Below are 22,591 nucleotides of genomic sequence, written 5' to 3'. Positions count from 1 at the left end.
TCCAGTTCTAGATTCTCCCATGAAGGGAAACATCCTCTCTGTATCTACCCTGTCAAGTTCCCTCTGAATCTTATATGTTTCAATAAGATCACCTCTCATTCTTCTAAACTCCAATGAGTATAGGCCCAACCTGCTCAACCTTTCTTCATATGACAACCCCTTTATCTCAGGAATCAACCTCGTAAATCTTCTCTAAACTGCCTCCAATGCAAGTATATCCTTCCTTAAATAAGGAGACCAAAACTGTACACCATATTCCAGGTGTGGTCCCACCAACGCCCTGTACATTTGGAGCAAGGCTTCCCTGCTTTTATACTATATCCCCCTTGCAATAAAGGCCAACATTCCATTTACCTTCCTGATTACTTGCTGTACCTGCATACTAACGTTTTGCATTTCATGTACAAGAACCCCCAGATCCCTCTGTACTGCAGCACTTTGTAATCGCTTCCCATTTAAATAATAAGTTGCTTTTTTAATTTTTCCTACCAAAGTTGATAACCTCACATTTTTCCACATTATAGTCCATCTGCCAAATTTTTGCTCACTCACTGAGCCTGTCTATATCCCTTTCTAGATGCTTTGCATCCTCCTCATAACTTGCTTTCCCACCTATCTTTGTATCATCAGCAAATTTATTTTGCTACAGTTTTTAATGATTGTTCTATTCTGGTTATTGTTCCAATATTGTTATTACCAACAATAAGAACATTCAGAAGACAAGGACCAGCACCTACATAAAGTTTCCAAAGCCAATAGTTTTTTTATGGGGATGGTGGCAGGGGGAGGGGTTGGAGTGGTGGTGGTGTTGGTGGAGGTTATGTATTATCCCCCAATATAAACCAACTTTCTCCTTGCATTATGTTGGCTGATTGAATTTCTCAGTAGCTCAGGTAAAGCCAGACAGTAATTATGCCAAATTATCCTTGTTTGCTCTCCTTAATTAAATTAAATTAGTTTCTGTCCATTGCCATTTGCCTCGTGACTGGAAACTGTTTAGAGTTTAGCTAGACAAGAAGTTGTCACCAGCGCACCTTTGCTGGAGATCCTTCAATGTATTTAAATGCCACAGGCGTAATAAATCACAGGAATAATTGTCACTTAAAAAAACAACAACTTTAGGACCAGTGAATCACCATTAATATGCCATCCATCATTGATGTTATTCTTGTTCTACAGTATCTGGAAGACCAATCACTTTTTTAAAAGTTGTGCCCTGAAGCTCCATCCCCAACTCCCACAGCCCTTATAATCCCTGTTAACAAATTGCAGTTTGTGTGGATCCTTACTTCACAGATGAAATTTACCTTCTTGCATCATTACACTGCAGCTCTGACTTAAACAGGCAGAAGGAAAGTTTGCTTCTTTGAAAAGCCAGCCAATGAGTTTGGAATGTATTCCTCAGAAGCCAGATAATAGGTGTCTAAATGTAGGAACATATTTCTCAGGAGCTTGGAAACTGGAATCCACTGTCCACAAGTTTGGATTCTCTTTAGATCTGGATCACATTCCCATTGAATCTGGATCACATTCCCTTGAATCTGGATCCTATTCCCATTGAATCTGCATCACATTCCCTTGAATCTGGATCACATTCCCTTAAATCTGTATCATATTCCCATTGAATCTGGGTCACATTTCCTCGAATCTGGATCACATTCCCTTGAATCTGGACCACATTTCCATTGAATCTGGATCACATTCCCTTAAATCAGGATCACATTCCCTTGAATCTGAATCACATTCCCTTAAATCTGGATCATATTCCCATTGAATCTGGATCACATTCCCCTTAAATCTGGATCACATTCCCAATGAATCTGGATCACATTCCCTTGAATCTGAATCACATTCCCTTAAATCTGGATCATATTCCCATTGAATCTGGATCACATTCCCCTTAAATCTGGATCACATTCCCAATGAATCTGAATCACATTCCCTTAAATCTGGATCATATTCCCATTGAATCTGGATCACATTCCCCTTAAATCTGGATCACATTCCCAATGAATCTGGATCACATTCCCTTGAATCTGGACCACATTTCCATTGAATCTGGATCACATTCCCTTAAATCAGGATCACATTCCGTTGAATCTGAATCACATTCCCTTAAATCTGGATCATATTCCCATTGAATCTGGATCACATTCCCCTTAAATCTGGATCACATTCCCATTGAATCTGGATCACATTCCCCTTAAATCTGGATCACATTCCCAATGAATCTGGATCACATTCCCTTGAATCTGGATCATATTCCCATTGAATCTGGATCACATTCCCAATTAATCTGGATCATATTCCCATTGAATCTGGATCACATTCCCAATGAATTTGGATCACATTCCCTTGAACCTGGATCATATTCCCATTGAATCTGGATCACATTCCCATTGAATCTGGATCATATTCCCTTAAATCTGGATCCTATTCCCATTGAATCTGGACCACATTCCCTTGAATCGGGATCGCATTCCTATTGAATCTGGATCATATTCCCATTGAATCTGGATCACATTCCCTTAAATTTGGATCACATTCCCAATGAATCTGGATCACATTCCCTTGAATCTGGATCATATTCCCATTGAATCTGGATCACATTCCCATTGAATCTGGATCACATTCCCTTAAATCTGGATCCTATTCCCATTGAATCTGGATCACATTCCCAATGAATTTGGATCACATTCCCTTGAACCTGGATCATATTCCCATTGAATCTGGATCACATTCCCATTGAATCTGGATCATATTCCCTTAAATCTGGATCCTATTCCCATTGAATCTGGATCACATTCCCTTGAATCGGGATCGCATTCCTATTGAATCTGGATCATATTCCCATTGAATCTGGATCACATTCCCTTAAATTTGGATCACATTCCCAATGAATCTGGATCACATTCCCTTGAATCTGGATCATATTCCCATTGAATCTGGATCACATTCCCATTGAATCTGGATCACATTCCCTTAAATCTGGATCCTATTCCCATTGAATCTGGATCACATTCCCCTGAATCTGGATCCTATTCCCATTGAATCTGGATCACATTCCCTTGAATCTGGAGATCATTCCCACTGAATCTTGAGCTCTTTCCATTGAATTGGGAATCCATTACCTTTGAATCTGGAGCTCAGTCCGTTTAATCTGGAGCATCCAGCACATACTCCATGAATAAAAGTCTGGAATGAGTGAAATTGTGGAATGTATGCCCCCTGATTTTAGCATGCATTGCCCTTGGAGCTCAGTCCCCATGAGGCTGGAGCACATTCCTTACTGGCAAGGCATTCATTAGGAAATGGAAGTTGAGTCGAGAGCCTGGCACGCTCTCCATCTGTCTGGATTGACCCCTTGAGGGCCCAGAGCATAGGTGTTTCCAAAGCCTGTAACCCAGGAATTCTCCTAGAACCTGAAGCACCTTCCTCATAAGATTGGAGCTTGCGCTTATTAATCATAAACCAGAAGTGCATTTTACAGAACACTGGACCTTCACCTTTCCTTGTCTGATATCAGGAGTTGTACTAATCCCCAGAATGCTACAATTGTCTTGGGAAAGCAAATTTATGGAAATTGGCATCTCTTTTTAAAAGCATATTTCAAACTAAGAAATGATTAATAGTACATTCACACCCCACAACTTTAGGATGGGTGCCAACTTCCAAGCGGTTTGCGCTATGAACCCATGCTAAACATAAGAGTGTGGAAACCCAACCTAACTTCCATGCAAAGCAGAGAGATTCCCTTCTGCAGGGCATTTGACTCCACTTGATTCTAGGTGTTCGGTGGGGCACTGAGGCATGACTTATACTGATTGGAGCCAACACTACAATTGTTGGACATACGCATTCTGAAAGGGAGAGACATTCCGGCCCATTAACCATTGCGAGCAGGGGCGCGTTTATTTATTACATAAGTTCTTACAGTTAGGGCACCTCCTTCTCCCTGACGCTGAGGATGATGTGCAAACAGGGTCGATGTCAAATCGAACCCTTCTGCAGACCCAGCACCCGATGGTGCGAGACCCGATCAGAACATGGTGGGCTGTAATATGAACATGCTCTGTAACGTGGCTTCCAAACGACAAATTGGGGAAACAATCTCCAATATGTTTATCCTACCGGAGATAAACTCTTTTTAGTGTCTCCTACATTTATAAAAAACGGTTTTGTGTTATGATATCATCATGTTAGTGTCCAAATCCTCAATTGAAATTAAGATTGAGTTTTGGAGGTGTTCGGTATGAATAGGCTTGTCAGCCCGGAGGTGACCTCTTGGCTATTGCTCTACTGCCTTTTGGGAAGATTTCTGGCTTTTCTTTATAAATGTGTGTTCCTTGAATGTCAAAACCTTGAAGCTGTGTTATATTTAATCGACGGGCCAGTCTTAAAAGCCTCCTGTCTCCATTATTAACAGTGGGAGTCTTCTTTCGCTTCGGCTGCCTGTGGGTAGCTTCGCGTTTGGTAGATTGGTTCAACTTTCCACATGTAAACATTACAAAGGCCAGGACAGTTTGGAATGTATGTGATGTGAGTGCTGTGCAAAGCGAACTAAAGCCGCCATTATACTCCTAATAGTTAGTGCCTCCTTGTTAGTATGTGTGTGTGTGCGTTAAAAAAAATATTGGGGGCAACCACTCCAGAAGTGAATTAAAGAATGGTTTTACAGGATGTCCAATCCTTTAACTTCTCCTCTCCCATATAAGTTCATTCATATAAGTTTAAAAAACAATCATAGCAACTCGCTCATGTGATACAGATATATATATATATATATATGCACACACACACAAGCTCCATCCAGTCCATCCCATTCCATTCTAGAAAATGCAGACTCGAACAAACAGTTACTTTTCTGCACGGGGAATGTGTCACTCGTTTGTGATCGTTTCATTAGCCACACAGACACATGGATATTGAAGGGGGTGTCCTGGCTGATCTGGAATGCTCTGCCTGAAAGGGTGCTGGAAGCAGATTCAATAGAGAATTTGATATGTACTCGAAAAGGAGACACTTTTAGGGCTATGGTGAAAGAGTGGGACTAATTGAATAGCTCGTTCAAAGAGCTGGCACAGGCATATTGGACGAACGGCCTCCTGTGTTGTATGAATTCAGTTGACCAAATGCCTCCGCTTCTGACATCGGAGCTGATAAAACTTTTGTAAATGTAATTGTTCAAACCAGAATCGATTATATAGTAATGTTATTATTCGGCCTCAGGTTACAACAGCATCGTTTAGGTTTCCAATGCAGGACTCTGAGCAAGCTTATCTCTAAGAAAGAAGATGCAGCCATATAGCACGTTGGAAAAATATTTTTTGCAGTTCATACATTTAAACAAACCTTCACGCTTACTTTTCTCCAATGCATTACATTAGGCTTCAGAAAAAATTTATTTTTCTTTTAAAAAAAGTTGTTCAAAAACAAAAGCAGCACTGAGGGAAAAAAAACTCTGTTGATCGCAAGCGACCAAATATTTGCTACAAACAATATTTTCGTTTCTTACATTTGTTTCTTTTTAAGTCCCAGAATGATTGAATCAAACAGCATTGTAAAATGTAGTCCGCTCTTTCGGACCCTGTCGCAGTAAATACAACCATTCTACCTCCAGTATGTTGTGACTTAAAAGAGGTGTGGCTAAAACATAAATATCTCTTCTCATTTTTGCAAAATATTTTAAAGTATCTGTACACAATGCCTTTTTTTTCCTCCCTATTATCAAAAGTTGAGTGTAACTGAAATGCTTTATATTTTAATAATATTCAAACAGAGCATTTTGGCACATTTCTATATTATAAAACTACTGTATTAAACTATTACAAAATATGCAAATAATACGGTTTAGTAAATTTACAGCTGTTTTTGTCGAATTTTAATTCGTATGCAAAAAAAACTTTGTACAAACTACTATTTTCATTAGAATATGAATATTCATTATCAAGCTTCCTCACTTTTAAAAAATAATTTCTTCCAATAAAATCCAGTCTCAGTTGGAAATGACTTGGGCCTTGCTAATGCTGGCCGGAGAGCTGTTTATCACCTTATGGGCAGCACATCTGGTTCTCAACATAGCACGTTTAACATAGCAAGAAACAAAAACGGTAAATGGGATGGTCAAAACGTTATATTTTTTTTGCACCTAGACTTTAAATTAAAATAATATATTCTCGTATTTTACACTATTTCAAATAACGAAATGCGATTCAGTTAAGTAATGATATCTCCAAAATCTAATTTACAATTCTGTATAAAAATATAATTTATGGACCCCAAAAAGAAGACGAGACAGAGAGAAAAAAAAACACAATTATGTGAGAGCGGAACACAAGGGCATATGAATGCACCAATAATCCTAACGGAATTCGTTGCAGACGTTTCTGAAATGTTTCATGACTATCAGCCGTGTAGAAAAATATATCCTGCGCCTCTTGTTTGACCACACAAAATAATTTCCTTTCTGGAGGGGGTCAAAAAAAGTTCACGTGGGAATAAATTATCAAAGGAGTTTTAAGGCTCTTGAAGTTCCAGTTTTGTTTTTCGTTACACAAGTAAACAAACAAAAAATACATCAGAAACAAACAGAAAATAAAAACCCAATACAAATGAGAACGAAATAAATATTCCCCCCCCCCAAAAAAAAATTTTTTTGGGGTCTCTGTCGAAATTCTACTGTGTGTTTTTTATGTGTTCTACTGTAAAGTCTGTTTTTTTTAAAGTGTGAAATCTCGCCCTCTCTCGTTAAACTATTTCAGCTAGAGTCCAACGCCATTCCCAGTGGATGGATAGATGCGCCGTCCAAAACCCATCTGCCTATTTGATACAAGGCGCTCGAGTACCAGTGGACCCCGTCTTCCTGGACAGTGCTGTTGCCCATTGGTGAGTCGCTTGGTAAAAACAACGAGCTGGCCGCGTAGCTCATTCGTACAGGCGCGAAAGCCCAGTGGGCCAGCGTGTGCTCCTCGATCACCGCATAGCAAGAGGCCAGGACCTGGTTGACCACAAGGGTGCCCTGGACAGTCAATGGGGCGTAAGCACCTGCCATCTCCTCCAGGTAAACCTTCTCGACCCTGGCAGGCTGCAGCAGGCGGCCGCCCCCGTCGGCGATGTACACTAGCTGTCCGGATCTCACGTTGCTGGCGAAAGTTGCCTTGAAGGCGCTTTGGCCCCGGGTCGCCTCCTGCCCGGCGAAAAGTAGATGCGCCGCGGTGAGGGCGACCCTCCTCCGAGGTTCTCGCGTTTCTATCACGTAGAACATTTTCCTGACCTCTTGCGCTCTGTCCAAGAACATGACGAAGTCGCTGTACAGAAGGTTGCCTTCCGCGTCCGCCGCCAGTACCCGGTCTCCCGGCTTCAGGTCCTTCACTGACTTGTTCCCACCGTTCTCCAAGTTCACACTGGCTGAAGCTGGGAAGCAGCCGCCGGACTTAGCAGCGACCGAGTTTTCTATTAGAAAAAACAAGAGGAGCAAGAACATTTTCAGAAGGACGTGGGGACCACCGTTAAATGGGTTATAGAATAAGCAGGTGGATTACAATGCAAGACTGCCAACCCGCCGATATTGACCTGGCTGCAATTCCCAAGTGACGGGCAGAGTTATATTGGCACTTTCACCTCAACCTGGAGTGGTCTGTAACAGCAGCTTGACCCAGGAGCCAATTCCCAACCTGACTCCGGAGCAATGTGAGATTCCTCCAGAACCCCAATTGGTAACTCCGATCGAAGCCTGTACACATATGAAACAACACCGTGCATTTATATAGTGCCTTTAACTTAGTAAAACATCCCAATGCGGGGACAGAATCAAAACAAAACAAAGCTGACACCGAGCCAAATAAGGACACATTATTTAGGACAGGTAACCAAAGGTAATGAAAGAGGTATGTTTTAGGAATGTGCTCAGGTGATCTATCGGACCTACTCGGGGACTTTCTTGTACAAGGTTGACCCGCCTGCCCGCTCTACCCTAACATCATTAAAGGACCTAACATTTAGCCTTTGGGAGGGAAGAGCTCTTGCACACGTGTGCCAGCTTCCTTGTGGCTAAACTCTGTGCGATACATAGATGGCAGTATGACTCTGCTCTGTACACGACACTCCCATGAACCGGCACCGGCATGGGACCAGCAGCTGCCGTTTAACTGGAGCTCCAAACTACATTCAGCTTTGTTCCAGGTGTGCGCGTTTTCTACCAGAAATAAAGCTCTTTCAAATTCAGCTTGTATGTGTAAGTTCCAAGTTTCTTTGCAATACCTGCATTATATAGGGGAAGGTGAATAAAAATGGAGGTACAGCGTTTCCAGACACCATTGATGGGTCATGTAAATCTTGCCTTATATTCAATGGAATTTAGAAGCATGAGAGGAGATCTCATAGAAATATATAACATTCTGAGGGATTGGACAGGTTAGATGCAGGAAGAATGTTCCCGATGTTGGGGAAGCCCAGAACCAGGGGTCACAGTCTAAGGATAAGGGGTAAGTAATTTAGGACTGAGAGGAGGAGAAACCTTTTCACTCAGAGAATTGTGAACCTATGGAATTCTCTGCCACAGAAAGTTGTTGAGGCCAGTTCATTCGATATATTCAAAAGGGAGTTAGATGTGGCCCTTACGGTTAAAGGGATCAAGGGGTATGGAGAGAAAGCAGGAATGGGGTACTGAAGTTGCATGATCAACCATGATCATATTGAATGGCGGTGCAGGCTCGAAGGGCCGAATGGCCTACTCCTGCACCTATTTTCGATGTTTCTATGTTTGCCTTGTTTTTGTCAATACGTGGATACATGTTGCTGCAATCATTCTTCCCACCTTTACACCCAGGGATGCTCCTAGTTAAGTGTATTTGTTCGTTTCAATTTACAGGGACTCAGTTTTTGTACTTCGATTTTATCAATGGCCAATAGATTTAATCAAATGACACCGAGGCCTCGTGTTTTGGACACTCGCTAATTTTCTTCACAGACCCAGAGAAAACAATTTGAATAGACCTGTCTTTGATGTCCTTGCACAAGTTTCAGTTTCTGCTTATCGTTTTATTTATATCATCAATGCGGACGACATCATCGGGAAACTGACTGGAAGGGGTTACAGAGCCCTGCAATATCACTCAGATAAATTAAGGTCAGTTGAGACAGGGGCATCGGGTGACTACATCATGGCGAATTTGTCATTTCAAACAGTGTGCAGACACTTCGCAAGTGAACGTCTCTCAGCTCCCAACTCCCACAGATCAATCATACACATGCACAAGAATAGAATGAATAAAGGTTATGGTTATTTAATTTCTGTGTATTATATATACAGCATAGTTTAAAAAGAAATCTGATGGCCAGGCTCCTTTAAACTCAGTTTTTTTACACTGTATTTTTACACATACAGTAATGTTTCAGGTAGGACAAGAGCTTTGGTCTATCTACGCTATCCTGCCAAACCTCCTATCAGATTCCTTACATGTGACTCTGGAATGATTAGCCCTACATCTCTTTAACTGACAGGAAACTATCCAGTCTTAAAAGAGGGCATTGCTTTCTATTTCACCACCCTGACTGGAAATCAGGTTCCCGATCCAGTTACCACCTTACTAAATGAATCAAGTTCCTCTTAACTTTAAACGGCGCCTGGTAATCCTTGAATACTATGCTCACACAAAAATCTGTCCTGTATAAAACCTTCTCTACACCCATGAAAATCTTAAAGTCCTGTATCAAGTCCTTCCCCCCAACATCCTCCTCCTCTCCAGAGAGTAAGGTCCAAGGGTAGACCATCTTTCATTGTACCTCAGCCCTCTAAATTTAGGAATCCCCCTTCTAGCCCTGGTATGGACACCCTCCAGTAATTCTATATGTATCCTATAACATGGAGACCAAAGCTAAACCTCGTAGTCCAGATGTACTTCAGTAAAGACCTGATACAATTTTAACATCATCTCCTTTGACTTGTAAGTCATACCCTGGCTGCACATCCCAACATTCGGTTTGCTCTCTTAACTGCTTGGAACAATTAACCGAATAACTTAACCAATTATTCACCAAATTCCACAGATCTCTTTCTTTTTGTGCTCCATCAAGCAGGTACCGTGTAGCATAGGATCATAGGAACAGGAGTAGGCCATTCAACCCCTCAAGCATGTTCCATCATTCAATTAGATCATGGCTGATCTGCATCCTAATTGCATGTACCCGTCTTGGTTCCATAACTCTAATTACCCTTGCCTAACAAAAACCTTCCCCACCAGAGGAAATAGTTTCTCTCTACCTACCTATCAAATCCTTTAATCATCTTAAACACCTCAATTAGATCACCCCATAATATTTTATACTTGAGGCAGTACAAGTCTCGTCTGTGCAATCTGTCTTCATAATTCAACCCTTTTAGCCCTAGTATCATTCCAGTTAATCTGCACTGCACCTCCTCCGAGGCCAATATGTCCTTCCTGAGATGCGGTGCCCAGAACGGAAGGCAGTACTCCAGGTGGAATGTAAGCAAGGCTCTGTACAACCATGGCATAAATTCCACCCTTTGTATTCCAGCCTCCTTGAGATAGAGGCTAAAAACCTAACCTTTTTAATTATAGTTTGTACCTGTCCACTAACGTTTAGTGATTTCTGTACATGGACCCCTAAATCTCTCTAGCCCATTTGTTTAATACATTATTAATTGCATGAAACTGTAAAAGTTGTCATGTATTAAAGAGTGGTATCATTGAGTTTATTTTATATTATAGAGATACAGTGTAAGATATAAAAGGGAACACCTGACACCGATAATAAGATACTGGGCAAGTCTCACCAGAGCCAGGCAAAGGGCAGGGTTCTCTAAATGAACTTCAGACACATCTAATGCACAGGTGTGAGATGTACACTGTATTTAAAAATAATAACAATTCAAGTGTAACATTTTAATTTTGTCTATATTTAAAGATCTCATTTTCAGCAGACTATTAAATGATTCATTGGCCAAGACTAACCTCGGACAAAAAGTGTGAGAGCAATGGGATTAACACAATGCTCACTAACCCCTGAAATGTGAAAGTTCAGCCAGTGTATTGTCTAAATGGGAATCTGAGGTTACAGCAGTATATGACAACGAAAGCTGAACACATATTAACATTTATATATACATATATATATTATACTGCTATGGCCTTTCCCGCTCGAATGGTTTGATTAGAACAAGAATTAATTATACATTTAAGGCCATAGCAGTATAATATATACATATATATATAAATGTTAATATGCATTCAGCTTTCTGTGTCACATGCTGCTGTGCTATGTGTTCAGGTAATATAGAAAGATAAATACATAGAGGAATGTATATATACATACATCTGTGATTAAATAAATAAGACAGACAGATAGGTAATAGATTGATATATGGATACACAGATTGATATAAATAGGTAGATAGATAGATAGATAGATAGATAGATAGATAGATAGATAGATAGATAGATAGATAGATAGATAGATAGATAGATAGATAGATAGATAGATAGAAGGAAATGATTGTTTCCATTCATTATATATTAAGCAAATGAAGGGACAGGGAAGACCAAATAAATTGAAGCAATGATCTGTGGACATTTCCAGTTTACACATTACATTTACTGATTGTACAGAAATATCAGACCATTCCATTTAAAGGACTCTTTGGGGCTTCAAGCGTTTAACTTCTCTATCCTTGCCGTTCATTTCCTTCCTTTCTCTGGCCAGTGTTTTCCCTCATGTATCTTTTCTGAATGAAATCAGTGTTCAATTTATTTCCCCGGAATTTAGTAGTCCCATTGGCTATCAGTTAGGACAGTAGAATACAAATTCCAGGCCATAAGCACATGAGAAATAGGAGGTCACAGTTAAGTACTTTTATTTTAAATGTATAATGAATTCTTGTTCTAATCAAACCATTCGAGCGTGAATCTTATATATATTATTTTGTATCTGGACCGATATTTAAGCGAGGAGCAGGATGACTGGGATGTGAAGCTCCGGTAAAGTCGCTCACTTGAGCAGCCAATAGCCCCGAAAGCTTTCGGCCCTGCACAAGTGAGGTGCCGCCTGTTTGAATCAACGAGGAATGTGCGCCTCTGTCACTTGCATCGCCATGGTGATCACAACGAGGATCGCAATGTTAAAAAGAAAACAAGACAGCGATTTTCCTCCGTTCTGTTGAAAATACATTACCATCTCCTAACACGCAGCGATTCGCATTTAAAAACAAAGTCCTGTCTGTTTCTCAGGAAATTACTTTTTAATTGGCGAGAAAGAGCAGCAAATTACATTTTATTGATTTGTTAACGACTTTCTCGCCTCCGTTTAATGGAAGTGAACGAATTTGCAAGGGCTTGTCACAGATTGCATGCAAGCAAACGCAAGCAAACACCAAAAATAAAGAGTTGTTTGTTTTTTGCGGGGGCTGTGAGGAACTGCAGAGCCGGCAGAGCTCTGAGTCTAACCCGGAGAGAGCGAGTCAATCTTGCTGCTTTTGCGGGTGAGAATGGCTGCGGCAGAAACTGCCCTGCAGCTGGGCTGGGAATGGGCCGCAAGGCTGCAACCCGCCGCTTGAGGGGACTCGGTCCACGCCGTCTCATTAAAATCCAATAGAGGGGCTGTATGGTCATTCGGATTCAGCTAATGGAGGGGACCACTCGTGGAAGAGAGGACACTTCCACTTTTTTTTCCCAGCCCCTCTGCCTGTTTGCTCAGGTGCAGAAACCCCCTATGTGTTAATTCACACATACACTACACGCCAGAATACAGTGTTTGCACAGCAGATACTCTGTTCGTTTTGCTGGACACTCAAGATGGGCATTTGAATTTTAAATGCCCGAGGTTGGCTTTAGATGCTGGCTATAACCATCATCAATGCCTCCTTCTCTCACTCTGTTCGCCTGACAATGATTCAGGGCTTGAGACAATTCCGCTTTGCATTCCTATCCCCGGGATCATACTTTCGGCAAATAGAGATGTAGAAAGCGAATCTTCCTCGCTGGAATGTTTCTCCTCTGCAGACAGCATTTAATCTTCTCATATGATTCACTGACATGAAATGGTAGCGGAACAAACGGGTGGAAGCTTGAGCTAACAGTATTCTCCAATAGTTCGGCCAAATCCATTTGGTATAGTCACACGACCCACATGACATGGACTCAAATGAGTCTGGAAAGCTCAGTGTGTTTGGAATTTTAAATGTTAGATTTGTCACTCTCCTATTTAAAGACTAATAACAGGAGGGCGGGATTACACTCGATATTAGACGAGTCTTCACGCAGTTCTTATCTGCAATGCAAGATCTGTTATTGTGTAGCTGGCACAGCACTGTTAATTCTTCATTAAGACAGTGTGTGGCGTTGCAAGTACGGCGAAAGAGCGGCTGGATCTTTCTGCACTCGAGAGGTTCCCCGGGCCCCACTCTTGTCTTTTTAAAGCGCGCGGTTCACAGCTCGTTTGCACAAGTGGACATGCTTACTTTGCTGAATATTCTTGTGAACAAAAGGAGATTTAGGCATTTGCCATCTCACAACTGCACGGCCGATAGAATGGGGAACATTTATAGAAATATAGTGTGCGTATGTGTGTGTGTGAGAGAGATAGACAGGGATCAATAATTAGATATAAATATATGATACTTAGGTAGATAGATAGATTAATATATAGGTAGATAGATAGAAAGAGATAGATAGATAAATTAATATATAGATAGATAGATAGATTGATATACAGATTGATATATAGATAGAGATAAAAATATATATAGAGATAGATAGGTAGATAGAGATAGATGGATAGATAGATAGATAGATAGATAGATAGATAGATAGATAGATCTTTTTTTAACTATAATAATACTATATATAACTATAATAGGAATGTTGGGGAAGTCCAGAACCAGGGGTCACAGTCTAAGGATAAGGGGTAAGCCATTTAGGACCGAGATGAGGAAAAACTTCTTCACCCAGAGAGTGGTGAACCTGTGGAATTCTCTACCACAGAAAGTTGTTGAGGCCAATTCACTAAATATATTCAAAAAGGAGTTAGATGAAGTCCTTACTACTAGGGGGATCAAGAGGTATGGCGAGAAAGCAGGAATGGGGTACTGAAGTTGCATGTTCAGCCATGAACTCATTGAATGGCGGTGCAGGCTAGAAGGGTCGAATGGCCTACGCCTGCACCTTTTTTCTATGTTTCTGTTTCTAATGCACGTCAACCCAACGGAGTTAAAATCATCAATTAGCTGCAACACTGCGGAACAATAGTGAGGGATTCAGTAAAATTATACTAAGTCTGACTCTCTCCCTCCCCCCACACACTTAACTGTTTTGGGGAAAGGAATAATTAGCACGGTATACATTACTCAAAATATTATTGTTGATTCAATTACCTGAGTGTTAAGTTTGTAGAACTAAATATAACTTACCTGTTCTGTTTAAAACCAAGATGTATGCATTTATTCCATTGTCTCTATATAATTTCACGCACCTATTATACGAAACTCGGCCCGTATTTGGATGTCCCAAAAAGCAGCAGTGTGATTGATTTATGCAAAAGTGTGCATTGGGTTTGGTTGGGCGAGGTGCGATTAGCACCCAGGACCGTTAATTGCAGCTAGTTCTCCGGTGTAGTACAAAGAACGCGTTATCAACACAACACTGACAAAACATATTGGATTTCTACTGATTTTCATTTTTTCAAAGTGCAGTTGATGTTTTGCCGACTCCTGGATTTATATTTACTAAGCATTCACCGCACGTTTTCCTACTTAAACTCTATGAAGTCTTTTCATTACATAGATATCTGTGGGCTGGGACAGTTTAAGTATGAGCTCGTACGTGACCCGTGCTGCGGTTTCTTTATGTGTCCTTAGAGACTGGAGGAGAAAAATTGCTTAAAGTGACCACGTTGTTTATCGCTAGAGATTCCGATATTGCATTAATATGAAAACACATAGAAATCCGCCCAATGACTCGGAATATATGGGGAATAATATAAGAAACAAATTATGTACAGGCCATGGTTATATGAACTAGTTATATATTGACATGATTGATGCAGGATCTACTTTTTTTGGTACATAATCTATGCCGGTCTAGTGTCGAAAGTTATCCTTCACCGTGGAACCTCTGTCTGGCCAGGGAGAGTTAAGCCCTGCTTATCGGTCATCTACTGACCAATTGGTGACTATTCGTCTTGGGTGGGGGTGGGGGGGGGGGGAGGTATTTCACTTGAGTTCGCTCCAAGATGACACCCCTAATAATGGAGGTTCGTATCCTCGGCATATAAACTGCGACTGTAGCCAGATCCTCTCTTGTGCACGGGGAGACTGTGCTTATAAGTTCTCTCTCGGCGTGTGTCGATAGGGAGCGCCCCTTGAATGCTTCCACCTATTCCAGCCCCACATTCCGGAGCAGGCAGGCAGTAACTACTCCTTTGGACTTCTCACTCGTCTGGTTTGGAGATGTGGTGACTGAGTTCCCGCTGGTGATAGCACAAACTAAAAGCGATTGGATTATGGGCCCGGCGCAATGATTGTCGCCTCTTTAAGAACACATCCCAGTTTACTACATTTGGCTTACATACTTCCTACCATTTGCCGTGAAATAATGACCCATATTATTTATTACAAGATCAGTAAAACGACCCTGTAATGTTCCAGCGCCCCCGCCCTGCAAGGGAGTGACAGGAAGCGTTGGCTGGCGCCTGGGGTGTCTTCAGATTAAAAGTGTGTAATGCAGATATGAAATATGATCACGTTAATCGGCACAGCATACCGGCTGATGGGAAAGGCGCGCAGGTTCTTGAAAGCGCTCCCTCACCTGCTTTGACGGAACAGTGAATGTGAGCTTTGGATTCGTAGTAAACCCAGTCGAAGCCCGCTTCCACGGCCAGCCTCGCTAACATGCCGTACTTGCTCCTGTCGCGGTCCGAGGTGGTGATGTCGACGGCCCTGCCTTCATAGTGCAGGGACTCCTCGGAATGATGGCCGTCTTCATCCCAGCCCTCTGTAACCCTCAGCTTCACCCCGGGCCATTGGTTCATCACTGAGATCGCCAGAGAATTTAATTTATCTTTGCACCTCTGTCAGGAATACAAAGAAAGAGGGAGAGAGAGAGAAAAAAAACTCAGTTAAGCCTCCGGTCCAATTTGTGGAATTTTCTGGTTTTGCGGTTGGCTGCGAGACAGAATGAGGCATTTAATCATTACGGTAACACACTTGTTGCCTCCTATTTATTTATATATTGGCCAATTACACACACACATGAACACAGGCACTAAAGAGATGAGTATCAGGAGGCGGGGGGGGGGGGGGTGAGGAAGAAATTCGGGATCTCCAGCTAACATCAGGAGCAATCCATGGAAGCATTCACCTCGCCTTGTCAATGCTCCCCCACCTATTCTACCCCCACCGACACGCCCCCCCCAAACACCCGTCCCCCGTGTAAGTTTAACGTGTTTCATCACTTCTTTGTGGAACGCCAAGGGTAAGTAGGAATCAGCCAAAAAAGCACCGGCTGTAAGTAAATTGGAAAAATAGTCCACCTTCTCCGAATCAGGGTCAAACAGACCTTAACACATAGGCTCGGTCTCCGTGTGTGGGGAGATGGGATTCACGCAGGTATCCTATCACTGGAGTGCTCGTCCATCTCGCTAATGTGACAGAAATGCTCTGGAAGATGCTGATATCTGTTTGGCGCAATTGTGGGAAAAAAAACCCAGGCCGCCTCACAGACACACACAAGCGCGGGGGTTACGGTTTTATTTCCCCGAAGTTCTCCCAACAAAGAGAAATTCGATGCGGCGAGAGTCAGAGAGAGAGAGGGGGGGAAATGAGGGAGGAAGGAGGCGCTCTCTAACTTCTGTGAGCATTCAGTGCTAGGATGCTTCTCCAGGACAACTCTCCGCAACACTATACCAATGTGTGAAATAAAACACATTAGTCCTTTGCCACAAAGGCTCTTTTCAGACCAGAGAGAGTGAGTTGGGGTGTGTGTGGGGTGGGGGGGGAGAGAAAGGGAAACTTGCATTATTTTCGCTGCCTGTCTTCTGTAAGACGTGACAACATCGCGCCGAGTAAGTCTTCACTGCGAGCTGAATGTTGTCTCACGGCGGACTGTCCAGAGAGTAAACGGAATATTTCTGCATGTGCAAGTTAATGATTCTCCCTATTAGGGTCCCTGGCAGACTTTCTCTAAGTGCTCAATAAATGAATCGTTGCATCGGCTTTGCTGGGAACAAATGAGAAGCTGAAGGGAGGGATGAACTCATTTTGAGATATATTCTCGATGACTTAAAGACCACAGTCTATACACATGTAACATTCGCAAACAAGCACGCCACACACTGCACGCACAAACTCACACAATGCGCGCACACACACTTAAAACCCAGCTAGAAGCCGGCTGCACCTTCCTCAGGATGTGCATTCTGAGCAAGTTTTCTTTCCCAAACGGTCCCGACTCGCGGTGATATCACTTTAAACCTCTTCCACTGCACCAGGTCGCCAGTGCGCACATGCGGGGTCTGTGCTAGCGATAGATCCCCCAATATCCTTAATGCCGCCCACCCCCCGCCCCCCCACCAACAACCTCTCTAGGACCAGTCATTATTGAACGGGCTTCCAGGAGATGCTGAGAAGCTCTGCATGGGGAAAGTGTGACACCGGCTCCTTTAACATAGCACAACCAGCCGGAGGTCGCAGTCGTGGGCTTTTACCCAGGGATATATAAAGCGAGCGACCGATCAGAGTCACAAGCAACGCAGCCACAAAAAAAAAGTTATTAATTCATCGGGTCGTGTGCCACAAATCAAGCCCAATTCTGACCCGCCACCAGCAACGCTTAGCGTGACATCTTTGCTGACGCTTTGTGTGGCCACAAAGCACTACAAGCAGCCACCGCTGGTGATAAGGTCTTAAATCTATTCACGCTGGGATTGTGAAATGAATTGGGTGGGGGAGAGAAAACACTTAACAGATACCTGTTCATGCAAACAGCTATCCGGGGCTGTCAAAGGCAAACAAAAAAGGAGGGCTCACTCCCCACCCACCACCCCCACCTTCCACATATCGATCGCCAATCGATTATATTCGGGTCCCGCAAAACGCAAAGTCGCGAATTCTCTCCCCGCCAAGTGTCTCAAGGGTTATTGGTAACACACACACACACACACACACTCTGAACACAGATTCGTCCTTTGGGCTGCCGTTACAAATTCGGAGGGAGGTGGTAGAATTACAGTTGAACTTGACATCCAGAAAGCTGTTCATATATATATATATATAGGGGAATATTTAACGAAACACAGATGGAAGGCGCAAGTGTGTGCTGCCGTTGCCTTCATATTGGGAGAAAACGAGAGAAGGTCATAAGTTCAAACGCTCGCAGCTAATGCAGGATCCGTGTCGAGACGCTGTCTATTCCCAGGGAAGTGTCCGCTCCCATTCTGTGCACTCGCTCTCCTCCCGGGCAGTCAGTACAAACGATTTGGGATTAAAAAAAAACCCCGATGCGGCATTTCAGCTATTTCTGAACCAATCTTAAGAAGCAGCGCAATTTTATTTTTGGCCTCTCTTTTAAAAAAAATCTTTTATTCATGAACCCCCGTCTTCGAAAGCACCGCGCACATAAAACCCGAGCTTTGCGGTTGCCACTGCTTATGAAGAGAGAGAGAGAGGTAAAGATGAAATGTGAGATCCTAGCCAGTCGCGATCGATAACAGAAGAGGAAGTGGAGCTGAAAATGCGAGGCGTGTGTGTGTGAGAGAGAGAGAGAGACCCGGCGGAGGACCGGCTATGCAGCATACAGCCGCGGCGATCTGGGACTTACATGAGCCTCGCCGTCTGCACAATGTCAAATTGAACAAGCTTGAAGCCAGCCAGCCACCTTCTTGCTGTTAAAAAGCGACACAAGCTCCTTGGATGCAGCACCGAAGAACTACACGCGCTGCTTGTAAACATTCAACCACTCTAATTGTTTAAAGGGGTAATATCACCGTACGTGCAAAATTTGCACCGTCTGTCTTTTTAAAATCTCTGTTTAGTTTCACTGTATCTGTTCATTAAACGCCTGTTAGGGATTTAAAAAAAATGTTTTTTTTTACACGTTTAAATCCTAACACTGACTTTTGGTGTGGGTCCCACCAAATGACATACACGGCGATCAGCAGGTTACGCCGCGTTCGGAGAGGAATTTTCTGTCATTACCCGAATATAGTCCTCCTAAAAATTGTAATAAAACTTTGATGCAAGCGGACCATTGCCTTTTAAAAAAAATCTGTAGCGCTGGCACGCACGCCCAACACTTGCCCCTCTTAAAGAAATATCAATATATTAACGCTTCGACAAACACACCGCAACACGATGCGATTGCGAGGTGGACGGCGTCAATACACAGATTGCAGACAAGGCAGGCGAGAGGAAGACGGGTCGATTTCGCTCCCACCCCCCTCCCTCTCGCTCTCGCTCTCTCCTATATTTAGAAAAGGCAGCCTCATTAAGTCATCCCAGCTCAGATCTGCGAGATTCAGAAGCTACTTTAATAGGAGAGAGAGAGAGAGAGAGAGAGAAAAGTCAAACCCGCAGCAGGTTAGCTATAGCAACATAGAAACGCAGGTTAGCAATGATACAAGTGGTCCCGCGGTCAGTATACACTTGGGAGTCCCCCTTCCTTCACTGTGCACACTCTGATTGATCAAAGTACAGCCCTAGGGACTATTGCAAACAGATTCACAAAACCGAGCCACAAGAAGCTTTGCACACCAACCCAAAAAAAATAGGGATATAAAAGGATTCACCGGAATCTATAAAGTTTTTCCCCCCTCCTATATATGACTCCCCTCCGACGTATTGCTTATATCTGTCACACATCTCGGCAGCAAACGTTGGACACGCTGGTCCGACAATGGGAAAATGTAATTGGTGATCTGAACCGTACCTGTGTCATCAGCCTGTCAGCCCCCGTGTTCTCTTCATCCTTAAAAATAATGTCTGGGTTGTAATTGGGTGTCAATTCTTTAAACCTCTCCGAGTTCCTGGTAATCTTGCCTTCGTATCTGCCACTTGCCCCCAGAGTCTTTTCTGCCACATTGGGAATATATTGCTTGTAAGCCAGAGGGGTTAATTTTCTGGGATGCCGCCTTCTCCCATAGCCCCGGCCCGGCCCACACGCCTTCACAGACGAGACGAGAGAGCAGCAGATCATTCCCACTAACACAATTCTTGTCAGCATCATGTCCACTGAATCCAATTACTCGGGGCTTCTATGTCTTTCTCTGCCCTCTTGCTATCTCTCTTGTCTTCCTTCTAATGTTCCCTATCGAGGCAGGTGCTGAAATGGCAAGCTTCAGATCCCCGATAACGGTTACACATCGAAGTTGGGAGCTTTGACAGCGTTTTTTTTTAAATAAAAGGGACAAAATGCTGTTTAAAGGATACGAAGGCTGGAGACGCTAAAGAGAGACTGGCTGTACAGCAATGTAATATAGCCTCAAAAGGCACAACGGCGAGATCTGATTGGCCAGCCAGCCGCTACTGGCTTCTGATGTGTTCACTAAAACCAACAATTTCTGAAAATTCACCTGAAGTCTGGCGTATCAGGAGCGGGAGGAGGACTGCCTCTCGTTATGAAAACATCCATTACAACTTGTTTTCATTGCTGGGTCTCTCCCCCCTCGGTGCAAATGCAAATCAATCACCGGGATTGATTGGCTCCAATGTAAAATCTTCTCGCTTGACACACGGAACAGCGGTACAGTTGCAAGCAAATAATTGATCTAAATTCCAAAATTGTATTTATTGTAAAGATGTCTTAGCATCTGCCATTTGTCATTATATATTATCAAAAGGGAGTTTAAGAAACACACACACACACATATATACATAGTCAAATGGCAAATATATATATATAAAGTGGCACCTATTAAGGAGGTATTTCTTAAACTCCCGTTGGATAATAATATTTCAGATAGACTTTCACCTCCGACCGCAATCCTTAAATAAAAAGAGACACTTTTGTCCTTAAACTCTTGCAAAGTTAATTAAATGCAAGTATAAAGTCCAAAGGCTTATTTTAAAAAACTGATTCATTTGACACATGTTAAGCAAAAGCGCTTGATGAAACTTAAGTGTCCTGATAGAAAGTTGAACTGCGAACCGTTAGTTAATATTCGGATTTTTTTTCCCGAATAGAAAAGTAATGGGTGTAAAATGATGATAGGAAATGCAGACACTTCCAGACTTTGAACATTCACCGCTGTCCAGTATTTTATTTTAAATAATACAAACAGAATATATATGAAATAAATAATTCAGTGTTCCAGCACAGAAAAAAAATCCACTTAATCAGGCTAAAATCTGAAAAGCAGTTGACTGCTTGGACACTGAAGATTAAGAAGGGGAAAGTTCCTTTCCTCTCTGTCAACCCGCATTTCCTGATACCTGGTGTACTATATATCTTTTTACAGATCGCCACTGGCAGACGCTTTCGGGATGGGGAAAAGAGTGGCGTGGAAGAGTATCTGTAAATACAATTTCGCAGTGATCGATCCGGAAGATGAGTTTAATGTTAAATTCATTGCTATCTCATGCAGCATAGCAAAATGATGCCCTTCTCCCCACACACCCAAAGCCTGGTAATTGTAAAGCTTACATTGGGGTGTTCTAGGGCTCTAGCCTCGACAGTGCAGTTCACAATGTAAAAAAGGACAAGGCTTTGACTGTCCAGGAGTTAACTTCTCCAATAGAAACTTTCAGCACCGATGGGATTGGGCACAGCTCGGGAGCCGTGGACTAGACATTTTAACTAAAGGTGAAAAGTTTCCTCCCTTCCTAATAATGTGACTGCTATTTTTTTAAGTTCATTGATAGCGACATTTTTTTTAAGCAGACAAGTTCTGAAGTTTTGTATCATTCTTAAATCATAGTCACTTTAGATTGCAAAGGGATTACATGGCAGATGAACATGGCACGTTAATTCAAATGCCCAGGATGCAAATCAATGCCCCAGTCCGCGAACAACGACCGTTTTCTATTACATTCGCCGTTCTGGGGATGTGCTAAAAGTTATTTTTCTTTAAAAGGTTTAGTTGTTGATTTGAGTTGTTTTATTGGTTTAAAAAAAATAGAATGCACTCACAAATATATATATAGGAGAGAGTGCGAGCGATGATTGCGGACGAAGTACACTGATGGATTCTCACCTCTGTCTTTATAGTTAACTGGTACATTATTCTGTGTTTAAAATACTATTCCTAAGCAACACAAATAACATCTCTAAAGGGATAAAAACACAGGAACACATTTCCAAGTAACAAAACTCAAGGGTTAATTGTCAATTAATCTAATCAAGATCCTTGAATCAGTTTACTTTGAGCTTGTGCAACTTTTGTAGTGTTCTTTCCTTATGTATCCCTTCTACCAACTTTTTGATGGAACTATACCCGTTTAACACTTGTTTCTTTGCCCCGCTTTTTTCTTTAAAAAAAGGAAATAAAATTAATGCTGCCTAATTCAAGCTAAAGAGTGCACCAAATTCTGGATCTGATTGGGAAAGTTTGTTTTTGAATAACTACAGGGCTCATTTGCACTCAATAC

The 22,591-nt window shown here is 42.3% G+C and overlaps 1 protein-coding gene across 1 annotated transcript; it reads right to left on the bottom strand.

The window, feature by feature from the left end:
- Positions 1-6,757: 6,757 nt before the first annotated feature.
- shha (sonic hedgehog signaling molecule a) lies at positions 6,758-20,240 on the bottom strand. Its single transcript, XM_070880108.1, has 3 exons — positions 19,935-20,240; positions 15,819-16,080; positions 6,758-7,452 (listed from the first exon to the last, which is right to left on the bottom strand). The coding sequence occupies exons 1-3, from the start codon at positions 20,229-20,231 to the stop codon at positions 6,758-6,760; spliced, it is 1,254 nt and encodes a 417-aa protein (XP_070736209.1). The 5' UTR covers positions 20,232-20,240.
- Between the last annotated feature and the right edge of the window lie 2,351 nt (positions 20,241-22,591).

Source organism: Pristiophorus japonicus, chromosome 5 (genome assembly GCF_044704955.1).
Source record: "Pristiophorus japonicus isolate sPriJap1 chromosome 5, sPriJap1.hap1, whole genome shotgun sequence".
NCBI classification, from domain to species: domain Eukaryota; kingdom Metazoa; phylum Chordata; class Chondrichthyes; family Pristiophoridae; genus Pristiophorus; species Pristiophorus japonicus.
This window is presented reverse-complemented; position numbering and strand designations above follow the sequence as displayed.

Excerpts from the sequence above, each read along its gene's own strand:
- shha (XM_070880108.1), bottom strand. The coding sequence starts at position 20,231 with ATGATGCTGACAAGAATTGTGTTAGTGGGAATGATCTGCTGCTCTCTC. Across the intron at positions 16,081-19,934 it reads CTGACAGGCTGATGACACAG|AGGTGCAAAGATAAATTAAA; the intron begins GTACGGTTCAGA and ends TATTCCTGACAG. Across the intron at positions 7,453-15,818 it reads TCACTGTTCCGTCAAAGCAG|AAAACTCGGTCGCTGCTAAG; the intron begins GTGAGGGAGCGC and ends TTTTTCTAATAG.